Below are 17,538 nucleotides of genomic sequence, written 5' to 3' on the forward strand. Positions count from 1 at the left end.
GTAATTGCGCAAGTTAGAAAAATGACTAACCACAAAACACCTTTACTTTGGGCCACGAAGCACTATAGGAACGCGACCATGTTTATACATAAAAGTTTTTATATGTTGTTTAGTACTTATTTGCAGTAATGCTAAGGACATCCATCAAAGACTAAGCTCAGGCTGTGCAAGGCTTTCATTAGACACATAGCAAAGAGTCAGTTTGTTCCTGCACTGCCCAAGGATAAAAGAGTCCTGCTTCCAGCACAGATCCTCCCTCTCCCAGTATGCATGGCCTCCATGGACAGAGCTCTGTTACACAGGCAATGGGGCTCACTCCAAGAGAAGCTCATAAGAGCCCCATAGACCTCTTGGAACCACAGATCTTGATCAGTCAATACAGAATTCCTCCACCACAACTCAAGTTCTTTGATCACATATAAATTGGTTCCCATTTGCAGATGCCACTAGTTCTGTCAAGAAATGGAAACTTTCCCAGGAAGTTTTGCACGTACGTGAAGCTACTGTAACCCCAAGTCCTCCAAACCACATAATTCCCTTCATCTCCCATGTGGGTCATAGCTTTACAGAGCACATTCTGCAAGTGTTGGAAAAGGAAGGAGCTAATAAAGCAAACGAACCTCAAACAACCACCTCCCCTTCCTGAAAAAAAAGTACATACGTTAGTCACTTAAGCAAATTTGACACAGAGACAGGTTTTTTGCTGAAGTTCATGAGTAAGATAAAGAGGACAAAATAGTTATCAGTAACGACAACGTTACTACTCCAAGCTTTTTTACTCAACAGTTAAACAACAAAGTTTCAGCTCATAAGCCACGCTTACAGGACAAGTTTACTGAACTGGATGTGTTTAGGATTAATCAAAGGCTCATTTAGTACTGAAGCCTTGAGCCATTAAAATTGATTTTGAACATGTACAACACCATGCAAGCATGAGTTTTGGTAACAGCAAAGCTCTGATTGTTTCTTTACTACTGCGTAGCTTGGGACAACTCACTTCACTCCTCTGAGTATGTGCTGCTTCTACCAGCCTTCAAGTAGTGTTGCCTCATTAAAAATTTGTTCTTCAGAGAGCCTTGTACCATGTGTTTGTCCAGTGACCAGCTCATTAGGTTCCCGACTCCATTGGGCCTCTCTAGGCATTGTTATAAATATTATTTAATTCCTCAGATTAGTATTCTTTTTTAAAAAAGATCAGCTATGTACATTGATTACCTCCCCATTCTGACTTCCTTTAGTCTCAAAGGATAATTATTTTTCCTTCAGGATCTAAGGCCCAATAGCTATTGCTGCCAATGACCATTGGATGAGATACGATATTAGCAGTAACATATTGAAAAAAAAAAAAAAAAACAACCACAAAACCCCAAACCCCTACATTAAACTGTCAGCTATCAGTGATGCTTAATCCAACCCCAGAACGAAGAACTGTTCATGCTCTGCATTTTGGCCATATGTATTGTATGGATGGCAGGGAAAACATACTGATCAGTATCAGGTTGCTGTAATTTGAGGGAGGTAACTATCATTTATAGGGAACTAAATTTAGAAGCTGTTTCACTGCTGGCAAAACATAGCAAGAGGTTTCCAGTTTTTACTAAGAAAGAGATAGAAATGATAGATTTGTTTCATTTCTTTTTAGAAAGTGTTCTAGTAAGATGTTGTAACATGGACTTGATTTCCTTGGCAAATTTCAAGGGTATGTGAGGAGCACTCATTTACTGCTCAGCAAGTCGAATTCAGGTTATTAACAGCTTCAAGGAGAAAAGCATTTTAAAATCTGAGGTTCTCATTTAACTCTTCCTCCAGAGCTGCTCCAGCATAGAATTGTAAGCAGGACTATTGATCCAAACAGACTAAGTTCACAGCCCACTTTTCTAGCATCTTGTTTTTAAATGTCAAGCTTATCTCACGAAGCTGCAGAAACATAGCTGCTAACACTGCCTGATGCTCCATAAATCAGTCTATTCCTAGCACTAATTATCCCAAGCAGCTGTTATCCTCCCTTTGATCTTCAGTATCCAGGAAATCTTTTCTTCAAAGACTAACTCAACCAAAGAATGTTTAGCGTGTGCCACATTCAGAGATAAAATGCATCTGTGTTACTTAAAGACCATGTACCTTGTTGGGCATTTTCAGTGAAGCCCCATTAACGCTCCTACAAGTTCACAATGGTTTAAAAATAAAAAAATAAATTAAAAAAAAGGCATTTCATTAGGAAAAAGAACAACAACATGATGACTTGTACTGAAGTGTAATCCCCAGAAGAAGAAAAGAGGAGGTAGTACTAAGCTAGACAAGTGTAAAAGACTATGCATACAATCTAATTGCACAACTTTTTCGCTCAGGCTGTTTCCACATCCAAAAGCTTGTCAGAGAAAGATTAAAGATTGCAGTGACATGGTATTATAGTTATGCAGCTCACACAGCCACCCCTGCTGTGAGCTGATACACACAAATAAACCTTTATATCTTGATTGTACAACATTTGCCACAGATGCCGTGGCTTTTCACTACCTGCAGGAGTCGAAGCAGGATCTGCCGTTGGTTCAGAAGCGTCTAAAGGATTTGTGAAATATTAATGCACTCAGGTGCACTTCTCGCACATCAGTCCTTCACACGTGGCCTTTGGCAGCACCAGCTGTACAGCCAGCTAACTCACAAACCCCCAGCTAATGCAATGAGCTCCGAGGTTATACCGTGGACGCTGACAACGTCTCGCAGCAAAGTGCATGACTGCTCTCGTACACAGACCTGCGGGCTGAGCCCGTTGCTCAGCTGGGCCACGCACCCCAATCCTCCCTTCCCGGCTAACACCCTGCCCCAGGCAGACACGCTGGGCTGGAGCAGGATGAACTCGCCTCGCCTCATTTAATGACAATAATCCCAGGGTGACTAAATAAAAGCCTCGCTTTTCCAGTTTTTCAGGGAACTATTAGACTAACCAAACTTTACCACTGATCAGGTATCCATCTGATTAGCTGCAAGTGAGCAGAGGGAACAGTAGTGTTAACAGACAGTTATTTCTGATGTCATGACTGACAGGGACTGTAGATGGAGAACAGGCTGTTCTGACTGTTGCTGTCAGCAAACAGCAGCATCCTTCCTTCAGGTGACTGCATGCCTCCTCAGTTTGAGCTGATCAAATCCCACCTTCCAAAGTTACTGCAGTACTAGAGAAATAAGGTATCACTGGTTTGAGAACCACTTTGCTCATATTAGTATATTTATATTAGTTATAGTATTATATTATAGTTATATATATTATAGTTACATATTATATTATTATAACATATACTAATATAAATAGTATAAATATAAAAGTACTACAAGTATACTTGATAAGTAATCCAAAAAAACCCCCACACAATAATCTGTCACATTAACCCCTATTTCTAATACTCGGGAAGTATTTTATGTAACAAGTACTATCCAATACATCAACTTTTCATGGCACAGCTGTTGTGAAAAGTAACTCAGTGCACTCAAAACTCTACATGCATCACAAAACTAATCCTGCAAGATCAGCTACCACTTTGCAACAGCAACAAGATTACAGTTACACAGAAGAATATGGAAAAGAAGCCAAGCAGTCAATCTCCAAGTTGTATGCATACCCAAAATAAACACAATCTCAGGTGTAGCACCAACTCAACCACTTCACTGTTGTCACAGCTGCTAGCACACTGACAAAGAAAATTTACAACCTCCTACACCAAATGTTGCAGGACAAGAATTTGGTAGCAATTCTGCAGTCTATACAGTCCTATACTGAACAATCTGCATTTTCTGTTGTAAACTGGGCCTAGATTCAGCAGCCAGATTGTTGCTTACAGAAGCATTTACTGAATTTACTGTTCCGTTCTGTGATAAGCAATGAAGTATTTATTCTGCAAGAGTAATTTTTTATATTGTAACCACATTCAGCTGTTACTATCCCATCAGGTTTCTACATAATAAAAAAAAAAACAAACAACAAACTGGAGAACTATTTATTTGGGAGGAAGGGAGGGGAAGAAAGCAAGCTAGCTGTAGTTCGATAAGCAGTGGCTGATGCTCTCGCCACCTCAGGTGACCATTAAGCAGTGGCTGATGCTCTCGCCACCTCAGGTGACCATTACAGGCTGCCCCTTTCACCTTAGCAGCTGAGGCCAACCACAGAGCACACCTACATGACACACTTCAGACAGGTCAATTTAGCCGCACTTCACCCTCACCCCAGCTGTCTGCCATTTCCCAGGACAAGTGTTCAAAGTGGGGGGAGAAGGAAGGATGCAGGGGTATGGCTCTGAATTTCACAGGGCCCACAGCTTATACAGAAGCAGGACATCACAGCTGGTCGAGCAGGCTCTCTCAGGTCTCAGCACGATCCTTCGGTGAAGACCTGGCATCTCCCAACGGGAAGCCGCTGTACTCAGCGGCCACTTGCGTCCGTGTGAGGCACGTGTGGGGCTCAGTTTGAGGCTCAACAGGCAGAAGAGAACAGGCACCTGAAGGCTCTCTCCTCTCAGAGGCAAGTGCCTGAGGTCAGCCGCTGGTTTTGCTCAGCTTCCACCCAGCCCTGAGCCTCTGGCATCGCCCTTTCCTGGGAAAATCCCACCCCTCCAGAGACAGCAGCTCACCAAACTGGAGAAGGAGCAGGAGCAGCGAGCACCTCCCTCAAGGAGGTGACAGTCCCTTAGTCAGAGCTCCACACCGTCCCCAGGAATTGACCAGCAGCAGCGACCACAACTGTGAATGCAGCTGATTTCCTATTAAAAGTAGCAGTGGAATGATACTTAAAAGAAAAAAGTGCCAGTCGGGGGTATTCTTATACCCCCTGCTGATCCCAAGCCCTGCCCAGTGTCGCTGGAAGCTGTAAGTGCCCAGGTCCTGAACAGGCTCCCAGGGTTTGGAACAAAAGCAATCCTACCTCTGGATCCTGCTGCTAGTCGAAGCAGCTGCCAAGACAGTTCGCTTAGTTAAATCCCAAAGAAGGTAGCTGAAGGAGCCCATGACAAAAGCCATTTTCAAGAACTGCACAGGTTTTAGCCAATGATGGAATATGAGATGGTATCTGTTTGGATGGGGCTGGGAGGTATTTTCGATGGAGGTTAGATACTTCAGTGGTGAGAGTCAGGGACAAAGCAGCATAGTATGAAGTGAGTGACACGGAAAAGTAAGGATTCATATAATCCCTAAAGACGCAGAAGGAAAATATATGTCTTAGGAACGCATGTTGGCTCCTCAGCTCCCTAAACCAGCCTGGAATCCCAGCGTCGAGCAGCCAGGGAATGAGCTGCAGAGATGGCTGGCTGCATGTTCCCAGGAAGATCTCAGTAACAAAGCTGGTTGGAACCACTTTAATGAAAAACTCTGCCATAAAATGCCAGCTTGTGGAGAGCAAAGTCCTTCACAGCAGAATGTTATCTTTGATGAAAACATTTCCAAATGCTAAAAGCATAATTTTGACTCTTTTTAGGATTAAACATTTTAACACTTTGCTTGAAAAAGGGCTCATTACATAACATGAAATCAGAAAGGGTGAGGTCAAAATCCAAATAAAGCATTTTAGTTCAAAATGGAAGCTTTCAGAATTTTGCTTCATAAGCAGTTGACTTTTGTGAGTGGGTGTTTTATTTCATACTGGAACAAGATATTTTAGTTGCTGCATTCTTAAAGCAGAATTTCCCTCAAAGTGAGGATTCCAGGTTCTGTACTGCTCTAAGCAGTAATTCTGGCCATCTTTTGAATCTGATATTCTGCAGTGGCACAGACCACAAGAACTTTTCAGTTGAGATATGACCAAATCAGACAGAAAATCCAGCCTCTTTCTTTTTAGGAAAAAAAGAAAAAATATTATCTCCTTTTTAACATCAGAAAAGGAAAGAAGTTTTATTTAATCTTGGAAGTCAAGAAACTGAAATTAGCCACAAAGTGGCCTCTGAGGGATACCAAATCTGCACAATCACATAATTTCCAAAGTTTGTAAGGAAACTTTGGATTGGACAGTTTGCAAATTTAGAATTTATATTACAGCTTTCTTTTTACAGTGGAGAATATTAGCAAGAGAAGACAGCATTCAGCTGAAATGTTTTGAATTAGCCAGCCAAGGGCTTCTATGGACTCCCACACCAGTCAGCTTTCTGGGGCTAGCACAGATCATCTTGAAGAGCTGGTTGGAGACAATGAAGTGGGGTCATCTCTCCCTGTAGGGCTTACCAATGCTACTGCTCATCAAGTGATCAAAGATGTCAAAATTCATTACCTACAAGATCCATGCTCTGTGTGCACATCCCATCAGCAGCACTACACTTTAAGCCTGGGAACTTAGTCGATAGTTCTCTAGAATATCCCATGAGACGCAATAGAGCAGCACAGTGCTGTACCAGAATTTTACTGACTTGCTGCTCTGTTAAACTACTTCCCCTCACACTGCTTCCCCAAGTCTCAGCATCCTGGCTGCGTCGCTCAAAGACCAGTTCCAAGATCATATTCTCATCAAAAGAAAGTAACTATGGAATACACTACCTAAAAACTCCCCAGGATTATTCAGTTAGTGATAGCTGTCAGCCTTTAACACAGAGATGGCACTTTTCATGTGGATAACTTCCAAAACTGCATAAAATACTATGATAGTAAACTCCCAATGGCATTCAAAACCAAAAATCATTGCCCTTGCAAAGCATCAGCATCTTGTTCCGTGTTCCACACTGCTGATGTTATGTTTGGTAACACTCACTTTTCTCTTCTTTCTCCCAGACTCACTAACAGATATCCAGAATACACAATCTAATTTACATTAGCAAATACTAAACATGACACACACCTACTCATTGAAACATTTCTTCATGATCTGGTGCACAGCAATGAATGATGCTGTTTGCAGTCCTTCTCCTCCGAGCCTAGTGTTAAAAGTAATCCTTCTCAGTCCAGGCTCCCATTGCAATGGAGTAAGCTTTCAGATTTCCCAGAATCTTGGCTGGCTGAAGCTGAACGAAATGTGATAATCAAACAGCATTTAATTTTATATTCACCACGATAGGTGGCTCTTTTGAAGGGTTCTCCAGTAATATTTTTAAGCATCACACAATTTATTAATAATGCTGGATAACAATGAACAAGCCAGTTAGGATCACACTTACAGTAGGTGAACTTCACCATCCAGATCAAGAGCTGCTGCCCAGTAGCCCAATGCAGCTTATGGACCAAGCACACAGCTACCATCCCCACTGAGCCAAGCTCCAGCATCCCTAAAATACAGGTTCTCTCCTTTTCTAACTGTCCCATTACTTCACTCCTTGCAAACCAGCACAGGACATAGAATGGATTACAAAATCCTTGCTAACCAGTCCTCAGCCTACGTCCACATCTTGAGTCATAAGTAACAGAGAAAGCCTTCACTCTATGCAGCATAACTAACAGTTTGATGAAAATAGCAATAATTGAAAATCAATAGCAATATTCTGTTTATTTACACATGTATTGCTACAAGTAGGCAACTGGCTGTAAAGAAAATTCAGCCTACCTTTGGCAACAGTTTAAAAAAACAATTTATGACATTTTCAAGCTCATGATTCTGTTTCATTCCATTTCCTTTTACCCATCTAAAGGCTTCAAAGGACAAAAGATCAGGTGGAACTAAATTAAGAACAATTCATTAGGAAAACCAAGAAGTAGCCACAAGCAACATTTCTTAAGTATGCATTTCAAAAAGCCACAGCATCAATTTAAAGTATCAAGTTCATTAGCACCCACGAAGGGTAGAGACTAGTAATGTAACCAAGCACACAAGTACAGATGAGGTAATAGGAAAGCTACTGAACTGAAACATGCAGCCAATTGAGTCATCTGAGGATGACTCACATGAAATCAGACTCCAGAAGAAGTAAACCTCCTATTTTAACCACATCAAAGGAGGAATGTACTTTCGATAGATCAATTAAATAGTTATTGCTATAAAAAGTTACCCAAGCAGATTCATCTGGCTTCAAACATCAGAGCTACTGAGTTAAATTTAAAATGTGTTAGAGCAACACCTTGAAAATGAGACATGGTTTTCTAAACAAATGACCTGTTTCACATCCACCTGGAAATCTAAATTAGAGTTGGAGATGAACACAGCAAGTACGTGATAGTCCCTCTTTTAATTGCAAATGCAGCACCAGAAATTGCACATACATTAATATTTTTAATTTTTAATACAGAACATCCTCCTCTTTAATATATATTTCAGACATTAAAATGAGGAACATGAAAAGCAAATACAAGCTTCAAATTTGGCCCCTAATTTATAACAATGGAGATTCACGGGGAGGGGGGTGGTGTGTGTGTGTGCAAAATTGCCACAGTAGCAGCATTCACTGAGTAACTCAGTTCTTCATAAAGAAAGAAAAAAATATTAAACCAGAGCAATTGAGGTGTTCCAGCTTAAAGCATATTGATACAACTGCAAGAGTATATCAGACTGCTGGGAAGCAAGTGGGAAAAGACAGATAAGCCACATGCATCATTTGACCTGCATGAATTATTACACAGGTACACACGTGTTTGCCCCATGTTACGAAACATCTGATCCAGAGTGACAATCACAGAATCATACCATAGAATCACAGAATACCAGGCTGGAAGGGATCTCAAGGATCATCTGGTCCAACCTTTCTTCGCAAAAAGCACTGTCTAGACAAGATGGCCCAGCACCCTGTCCAGCCAAATCTTAAAAGTGTCCAATGTTGGGGAATCCACCACTTCCCTGGGGAGATTATTCCAATGGCTGATTGTTATCATTGTGAAAAATTTTCCTCTCCTCCAAGAACGTTTCAAAGTTCAAGTTCAATCAAATCAATATTAGCTGTGTTAGCAGTCCACAGTGTATTGTACTAAAGTTGTTCTTACACCTTTAATCAAACTTTCATCCTATGAACTAAAATTTGTGAATATCTGCCTTGGTTTTATAACAAATGTTGAGGGAAGAGGAGGGATGGAGAAAACAGGTGAGTCGATAGTTAGTGCATGCAGGAAAAAGACAAGGAAGAACATACGAAAGAGACCAAGGAACAATGTGAAGAAAACTCCAAGATGGGGAATAGACTGACTAAGAGCCAGTGGTAGACACTGCAGGGTACGCAAGATGCAGGGAGGGGAAAAATGGAACAGGGCTGAGAAGTCCAATATTTAAAGACTGGGATCAAGTAAGAAAAGCTAATAAAGAGTTAGGAAGGGGAAAAAAGTGGAAGATGGGACAGGACACACAGATGCAGCAGGACTGAAGCTAAAGAGAAACTTTGGAGGGAGGGAGCGAGGAAAGAGAAAACAGAAGTTTAATCTAGATGTGTGAGTACTTTTGCATATCTAAGTTGCACTTTTCCAGAGACACCTGATGATGGTGATCTTGCCCAGTCCTCTCCTAACCAACTCATACAACTACAACATCAGGCAAGGCTTTCCCAGTTTCCTCTGAGTTCCACACCCTGTGAGGAGAGTTGACGTTACACAGACAGTAGCACATTCTCACAAGTTGAGGAGACTTCATAGCCTGGTCTTCTACCAGTAAACTCTGTCCATCCCCTGGCAACACACAGGGTACCAATTTGTGCCCAGATGATGCCAGTTTGTGCTGGCTTTCTATCCAGATAAGATGCACTCAAAGAGATCACAAGTATTGCTAATAAACGTATATATAAACCTCTGAATTTCTGTAGCTGGGCTCCAAAACATTCAGCCCACTCAATCAGGAGCTTCTGAGTAACCTTCACAACCACGTGGGAATTGATGATCTCAGTTATAATTAAGCAGCCTTTTGTCACCATTTTTCAACTAATTCACATATGGAACCTAATACTTCCTTTGTGAACAACACTTATTTGACAGTGTGACTTTAAACCTTTTAATCCAATTATTGCCTGACCACATTTGTAAAGCACTTCCCTTCACATTTAAGAGAAGGATATGAAAGCCACCAACCTATGAAAACCAGAGATACACCTCTATCTCTGCACAAAATAAAATATTCTGTCTCCCTCTACTGGCTCTGCATTAAATCAAACCAGGAGGAGAAAAAGAAAAACTAGAAAGCTAATGTTTACTGTTATCTTAGAGTTTTCTATACAGGAGTCAATGCTGAAATAGCAGAAGAATAATACTTATCTTTAATCATAGTTTCTAAACACGTAATACAACAGAGAATACTAAGAGTCTTTCTGAACACAGCATGAGACCCATTTAAAGTTATTATTGGTAAACAGCACCATAGATACATAGCACCAAATTAACGATCTCTTTGTGAAATTTTCTACTAAAACTATTTCTCCATTAAAAATAGAAGAGAATATTAATGAACTTTCTGTTAATATAACTTGAGCTTATTTTATATTGAATCAGATTTAAGCATTCCTGCTTGCTTCCAGCCAGACTGAGTTACAATTGACCTGGATGATTTTGCTTATAAATAATTTATATATAATACATGCATTTATTTTTTTAAATTAAAAATGACAGGCAATCAAAGTTTGTGATTCAAGGAACTTCTGTTTTGCAATTTGATCAGTCAAAATATATTTAGTAATATAAGCAAGCTGTCACTATAAAATTGAGGAAGAGAGAAAAGAATGAGATGTCTTTTGCGTATTCTTTAGATGATAGCTGCAAAACCTTGATTTATTTTTTTACTGAATTCTGTTTTTCTCAAATGATATAATTAAGCGCATAAAGCACTCTGCTTTCTAAGGCGGATTTGAAACAGCTTACAATGCTACAGAACAAACTTACATCTTGTTACTCCAAATAAGTCAAAATCACAAGAGTAAGAGACACATGTGCCTAGAAGCCATGTTTGCCATCAGGCCATCATTGTGATTTCTCTCTTGCTGCTTTTCTTCACTGGAGTATTTTATTTAAATTTGGGTAGAAGTGTTATTAAAATGAAACCGGTCAGTCATCTATCTTACAAACTAGACGTACAGCACAGTGTACTGCTTTTAGCAGGTATCCACCAGAACAATTTATCCTTCCCCAACAGAGCCATATCCATTCATGCTTCTGACCAAAATGCATTTCACTCTGCAGTGAATTTTGTTTTCTACAGTAATACCTATTTGTAGGCAAGACATACACCACCTACCAGGGATAAGGGTCAACAGCATAATGAGAAACACAGCAAGTTATGAAGTTGTCTCTGGCGACTGTTTGTTCCTCCACGTTTACTCTGTCCACTCAGGATTCAAATACCGCAGGTGCTGTGCTTGGTGTTGCTGATCCTGCACTGCAGCACAGGCAAGCCAGGCACGGGCTTCCAAAGCTGCCAGAGGGCCATGCCCCCTCTTCTGTGCATCAGGCAGAGACCGAGAGCCAGCACAGGTCAAAGACCGATCAGTGGATGGCTCCCTGTGTGGTCTGCAAAACTTGCAGACGCTGAACTTTCAGATACTGAACATACACAGTTTTAAGCATAGTTTTTTAAGCATTACCTGTTTCTGCTCTGTAGAAGCAGACTAAAGCATGATAGATGTTTTGTCAGAAAATAAGGGAGCAAGTTTATCAGCCCTGTAATTTCCTAACTAGCTAAAGTTACCACTAGGAGTGAATTTCTCAGGCAGTATTCAAAAAGGCTCTGACAAAGCCAGAATTAAGCATCAAGACAGATTTTCCATTTTTTCCTGAAACAGTATTTGTTTGCAGTTGGCCTGTACAGATTGCTTAAAGGTAGAATTTAAACATCTGAATGTGAACTTAAGGTTAATTTAAAACTAGAGTTCTACTTCTAGAGATTTCACTATATGTGGGGAAAAAAATTCCCAGTGCAACAACAGTATAAGCATACCATGAAACTCTATATAAATCAGTTGAAGAATCACTTGTATTTTGAAATGTTAGAATTAATGATAACACAATTCCAAGAAACTTTAGTTTGCCACTAAAAAAACATACCTTAAAAAGGAAAAATACTTTAACAACTTTGCCAACTTACTTGATAAAGATTTTAGTACTAGAGGATATCATAATGTTAATGCTGTACGTGAAAGCACATTATAAAGCTTTATGGCACAGAACATTATATTGCAAGTATATACTTTCATCAGAAAAACATGGAAAAACGAGAACTTCTACAAATTAATAACAAGGTTTTGAATATTTAAAAATGAGAGGGTAGCCTACAGAAAATCTAGTTTCCAAGGGCTTTAGTGAACAGAAAAACTCTCTTACATTTTGTGGTGGAGGTGTGCATTTTTTAACGTTCCATCACATTAACTGTTCTTTTTTTAAGGTTAAAAGAGGAGAAAATAGATTTCTCCACAATTTTGTTGAGGACTTTACATACTCAGGAGCTGCACTTCTCAAGCTACTCTAAGCAACTACCTTCTCCTGTGCACCCACTTCTACCACCCTCTGCAGAAACTGGGAACATGGAACTGTTACAGGAAAGAAAAAATGAATTATCTTACTGAATCACCTCTCCAATTTGATTCATTATATCCCACACAGGGGTTCCTACTGCTACAGAGGAAATAGTACAAAGGCAAGAATACATGGTTGGAGGGAAGACGACCAGTTGTGCCTGCCTTTGGACAGCTGTTGATCAAATATAGCCTCAAAGGCACGATTACCAGGAAATTTAAAGTTGTACTTCCTACAGCAAAAGCTTAATTCTGCATTCTCTGTATAGTGCTAGTACATTTATACTGAGCAATGAAAATACAGTCTCGATCTACTCCAAAGCAACTGAAGTGATCAGGAGTCATTCAACAAATCCCAGTGGCTTTGGATTAGATCTTAAAGCAAGAAATAACTAAGTTTTTGGTGCCCTGGAGTATATACATCTGGATTTTCAGAAACATAAGCTGAAAATCAACCCTAGGTAAATATGCTATATTAATAATAAAAATATCTCACTTAGAGATGTAACATACAAACGTACACATAGTCTTCAAAAACCTGCATGTACATGCATGGATATTAGGCAATCAACTGCATGACTTTAAAACCTCAGCTATCTCAGTTGTTACTAGCACATTTTAAACATAATGCCCCATTAATCTAAGTGTAAAACGGTACCTGATATTCGTAAAAACACATTCATATTTAGGATGAAATCCCATATCCCTTTCAGTCAATAGGTTTTTACCTAATGAATAAGGTCGGGATGCTCAGACCTTCAGAATTTATAGTCAAATCCTCCAAATACTTAAACACATGCAAAATTCAAGTAGTCTCATTTAAAAGGAGACTACAGTATATGCTTAAGTGTTAATGGCACTGAGGACTCAATTATCAAGCTGATGTTGAGAAAGAAAAAGAGTAGGTGAGAAGAAATATGCCTACGCAGTGCATTACAGCCAAGAACTTTCATGCTAGGTTTAAGTAAAACAAAGGCACACTTTTAAATGCTTAAAAATTAAGTTTCACAGTAACAGACAAACCCTTAACTAAACTACATTAGCACATGCCACTACAGTAAGATACTTTTAATAAAATCTTTACATGCACCTCAAAGCTCCTACAGGCATTTTTGTGAAAAGACCATGCTTTTTTTACTGTACCTGAACATTTCTGTACCTGTCACGCTGCATGTTAATGAAAAAATAAGACAGGGAACATTAGGTTATTTTCACATGTCCTTTCTAAAGGTATGATTTCTATTTATTTTTACACATCACATTACATGCAGTTTCACTTTAGCAGAACTAACAAAAGCACTTCAGCCTAACTTTAGATGACAACTTTGCCAAGTCAAATAGAAAGGTTTCACTGTGCTGGAAGAAAAGACTAAACAATTAAAGAGCAACGTTTCTCCTCTTTGCACCCTCTCTGCAACCCCCAAAACACAGGCACTGATAAAGAGGTTTGAGGGAAGTAGTTTGTTTTTACTAATACTCCTCATCTTGAGTAGACTTGATAGGAAGGAGTTACGCACTACTAACAATGCTCTGGGAAGACAATTGCTGTCTATTGTTTCCAGCGAGAATAATTTCCACTTCTAGCATCTCCCGTATAACCATATGAAAGCACACAGTTAAAGACAGCGTGCACACCAAAAAATTCAGCTCGGGCTTTCTGTGAATTAATGCTGAAAAAGCCTGGCAGACAACCTGCGGTAAGGGTGCCACACCAGTGCACAATGCTGAGGCTTCGGCAGCATACCCAGTTGTGCTAGTTGAACTTTGCCTGTTCCCAGGTGCCACTGACACCACTGGCAGCCAGTCATACCCAAGAAATAAGCATAACCTGGCCTCTTGATTTTTAAATCAAGTGCGAGGCCTTAATTGAAATACTGCCCACATTAATGAAATAAACTACTTAGAGGAGTGCACACGTACGCAGAAATAACTTACGTCGTTTCTGGGAAACCGCCTGTAAACAAGCTGTGACAATATCGCAGTTCTTCTGGACTTTATGTACAAGCCTGTCCTTCTGCTTCAGAAGACGAAGCAACTTTGCTGATTGAACAGAAATTCTGTAATTCAGTTCTTGTTTTATAGTTGTTAATTCATCGACATCTGCCAATAAGCAGAGAAAATAAACTTCAGTACAGGCCAAAAAAAATCATAAACAGCTTATTGTAGTTGACATGCAAAGGGACTTGCCCCATGGATATTTACATATACAAACTTTCTATAAATTACAAGTTCTATTGACTGGGATAATTCCCAATTATAAACATTTTCAGGATCTGTGCCAAAGTCTTTAATTTTCTTTTAAACTAACGTACTTAAACTTATTGCACCATGTATAAATCTTAATAATTATACTGTTATAAATTGGAAAAATTGTGACAGACATAGCCAGAATATACCTATAGTAGTGCAACCAGGGGGTAAATTTTAAATTACAGTACCTTCCAGAAGCTGCTGGTGGAAAGGGTGCATGGGGAATAAGCAAATAGTAACAGGCAAAGGAACACGTTCAAGAAGGTGCCTGCAAAGCTAGAAGGGCAGCTCCAGGATGAGCTCTATCCACTAAGATGCAAACTAGGTGGCTTCAGTCACAGCCTCAACTATTTCCACTGGTCTGTCACAGTGCCACCAGACACCCTTAGTTCACCAAAATGTCTCAGCTTACTTCTAATATTCCTGTTGTCCCCTCATGTGGTGAGCTTCAGGTCCAGGAGAAAAAGGAGTTGTTGGGGAGATGTCTTAAGTGTTTTGTGGTTGTTTTTTTTTGGGGGGGGGGGTTGAGTCCTCTGCTCTGTTCTTAGGGGCACACCCCACCAGTGAAAGCTTGGGTCTTGCCTATCACATGATGACCCTGTAATAGGCTGGTACAGCTTGCCACCAACATCTAAACAGCTGTCTGTTCCCTGCAGCTAAGTTCTCAAATCCTATCACTTTCAATCCAACCATGCCCCACTGATGCTGGGAGAAAAATCAATCAAAAAAATTCATACTTTGGTAACCTGATCCAATGAGAAAAATATTCATGCATCCAGGAAAAACTACTATTAGCGGGATGGTAAACAGCTCAGCTCCTATGGCAAAACTTTTTCAAAAGTTCTGGAGAGCTTAAAGAAAAGGACAAATTAGGCTAAAATGACAATCGGTCATGGGATAGTGAAGAGCAAGGCACGACTGCACGGGAAGGGAGCCCCTGGTAAAACAGTCCTGTATTTTATAGACGCTAACTGTTTCAGCACCTGTTGCTTTGCTGGAACTCCCAATCCCTTGTACCAGGCGAGGTGATTTAATACTACACCTAAGGATTTTGGGAGCAAAAAATTTAAGTCATATTCCAACTGACCTGTACAGTCACCACAAAAGTAGCGAGCTGAATTTTATTCTTTCCTACTCGTGCCAGTTAGCTGTCCCTGTAAAAACAATTAACTCTGCAGCAAAATTAATGAGTTCAAATTCCACAAAATATATTCCTGGACAAGCAAATTTCTTGCCGAGTCCCAGATTGCCAGAGGACACACATAGGAACTTGAGCTGCATCCTGTAACATCAGATGGCATATCAGCCCATTAAGAAGCCAAACACGGAAGCAGAAAGCTGTTTGCCCAGGTCTGAAAAAAAGCACATTTATTCACCTCTTGCTTTTCCCCCCCCTTGTCAAAAGCAAGAATGATTTAACATCAGGAGACAAGAGGCCTTTGTACAGCACTCTTGATGGGGCCAACTTGGAGTTGCAAATCTCATTCTTTCACAAGCACGCAGTGTTGTGGCTACTTGGCTTTCATAAGGATTCTTTAATAGTTTCATTTAGATTTTGGTTAGCTGACTATTGCACTTTTTTTTAATTACACTTTTTTTTTTCCCTAGAAGACATGCTTACCTGCAAGTAAGCTTTACAATTGCCAGGTTTAGTTTAAGTCCCCTAGAACCAAAAGGACCTAAACCACCCAACTACCTCTTACGGCACAGCGTGCGTGGCATCTCTTCCAGCTTAAGAGAAAAGGGACAGAAAGGGACGGAAACCCGGCCGCTGATCCGTTGCCGTAAGCGAAGAAAAGCACTGAACTGACAGGAGCACGGCAGCCCCGCGGCAGCTGACCCCCGGTTTCGCTCCTCAGACAGGGAGCGATGACCGAGGGCGGGCGGCCCTGGGCCGACGGCGGAACGGCCTACCCGAGCCCGGCCAGCCCCTGGGGCAGACGGCCGCGCACACGGGCCGCTGCGGCGAAGGAGGGAGGGTCCGTAGGCTCGCCCGTGGGATCACCTGTGGGATCTCCCCTGCGGGCTCAGAGGGGGAAGCGAGGCGGCAGGGGCAGCTCCCGGGCCCGGCGGAGCGGAGCGGAGCGGAGCGGGGCAGGCCGTACCTTTCAGCCGCAGGTACTCGACCTGGCTCGGCCGCCGCTGCAGCTCTCGGAGGACGCGGGAGCGGGCGCTGCCCGAGGGGGCGGCCGCCTCGGCGGCGCTGTAGAGCTCGGTGAGCAGCCCGCTCACCAGCGACGAGGTGCGGCTGGACCGGCCGCTGCCGGGACCGGGACCGTCCTCGTCCTCGTCCTCCTCTTCCTCCTCGGCCAGGCTGTCGGCGCTGCTGCCCGCCCTGCCGCCCGGCCCGGGCTCCCCGGCCTCCATCTTCCTCCGCCGCCCGGCAGCCCCGAGTTCCGGGCTCGGCCCGTTCCACAGCGCGGCGCGCGGGGGGGCGGGAGAGCCCAAGGCCGGCAGGACGCTCCCCCGCAGGCAGGAGTGCCGCGCCCGGCTCCACTTCCCCCCCCCCCCCCCTCCACGCACCGCGTGGCGTGGTAGAGGCCGGCGGCGCTGCACCTGCTGACGGGCGGGGAGGGCGGCCCCGCCCCGCCCCGCCCCGGGGCGGTAACCGGCGGTCCCGGTCCCGGTCCCGGTCCCCGGGGCGGTGCGGCCGCCTGGTTCCGTTAACCCCCGTGCGCGGCGCTGAGCAACCACCGCCGCTGCTGCCGCAGCCGCCTCCCCCGGCCCTGCCTCCGCTGCACCGCCCCGGGACAGCCCCGGAGACGCGACAGGAGGGACCGGAGGGGGCGGGGCCAGCCGGGGGGGGCGGGGAGCAGGCGGGGCCGAGGGCGTCGCTCCCCGCCGCGGCGGCCGCGCCCGGGCCACGTGACCCCGCCCCCCCGCCCCCCCCGCCGCTCTGCCGGGTCATATGCCGGGG

General features: G+C 42.7%; 1 protein-coding gene across 2 annotated transcripts in view; it reads right to left on the reverse strand.

Annotated features, from left to right (window-relative positions):
* TBC1D30 (TBC1 domain family member 30) overlaps window positions 1-17,319 on the reverse strand; it is a 57,681-nt gene extending 40,362 nt beyond the window's left edge. For both annotated transcript variants that reach the window (XM_075057960.1, XM_075057959.1), the window contains exons 1-2: window positions 16,727-17,319; window positions 14,307-14,471 (exon numbers count right to left, since the gene is read on the reverse strand). In XM_075057960.1, the coding sequence (XP_074914061.1) occupies window positions 14,307-14,471; window positions 16,727-16,988 (427 nt within the window). In that variant the 5' untranslated portion in view covers window positions 16,989-17,319. The remainder of the gene's footprint in view (window positions 1-14,306; window positions 14,472-16,726) is intronic.
* Window positions 17,320-17,538: the final 219 nt, after the last annotated feature.

This window comes from Buteo buteo, chromosome 26 (genome assembly GCF_964188355.1).
Source record: "Buteo buteo chromosome 26, bButBut1.hap1.1, whole genome shotgun sequence".
Classification (NCBI taxonomy): domain Eukaryota; kingdom Metazoa; phylum Chordata; class Aves; order Accipitriformes; family Accipitridae; genus Buteo; species Buteo buteo.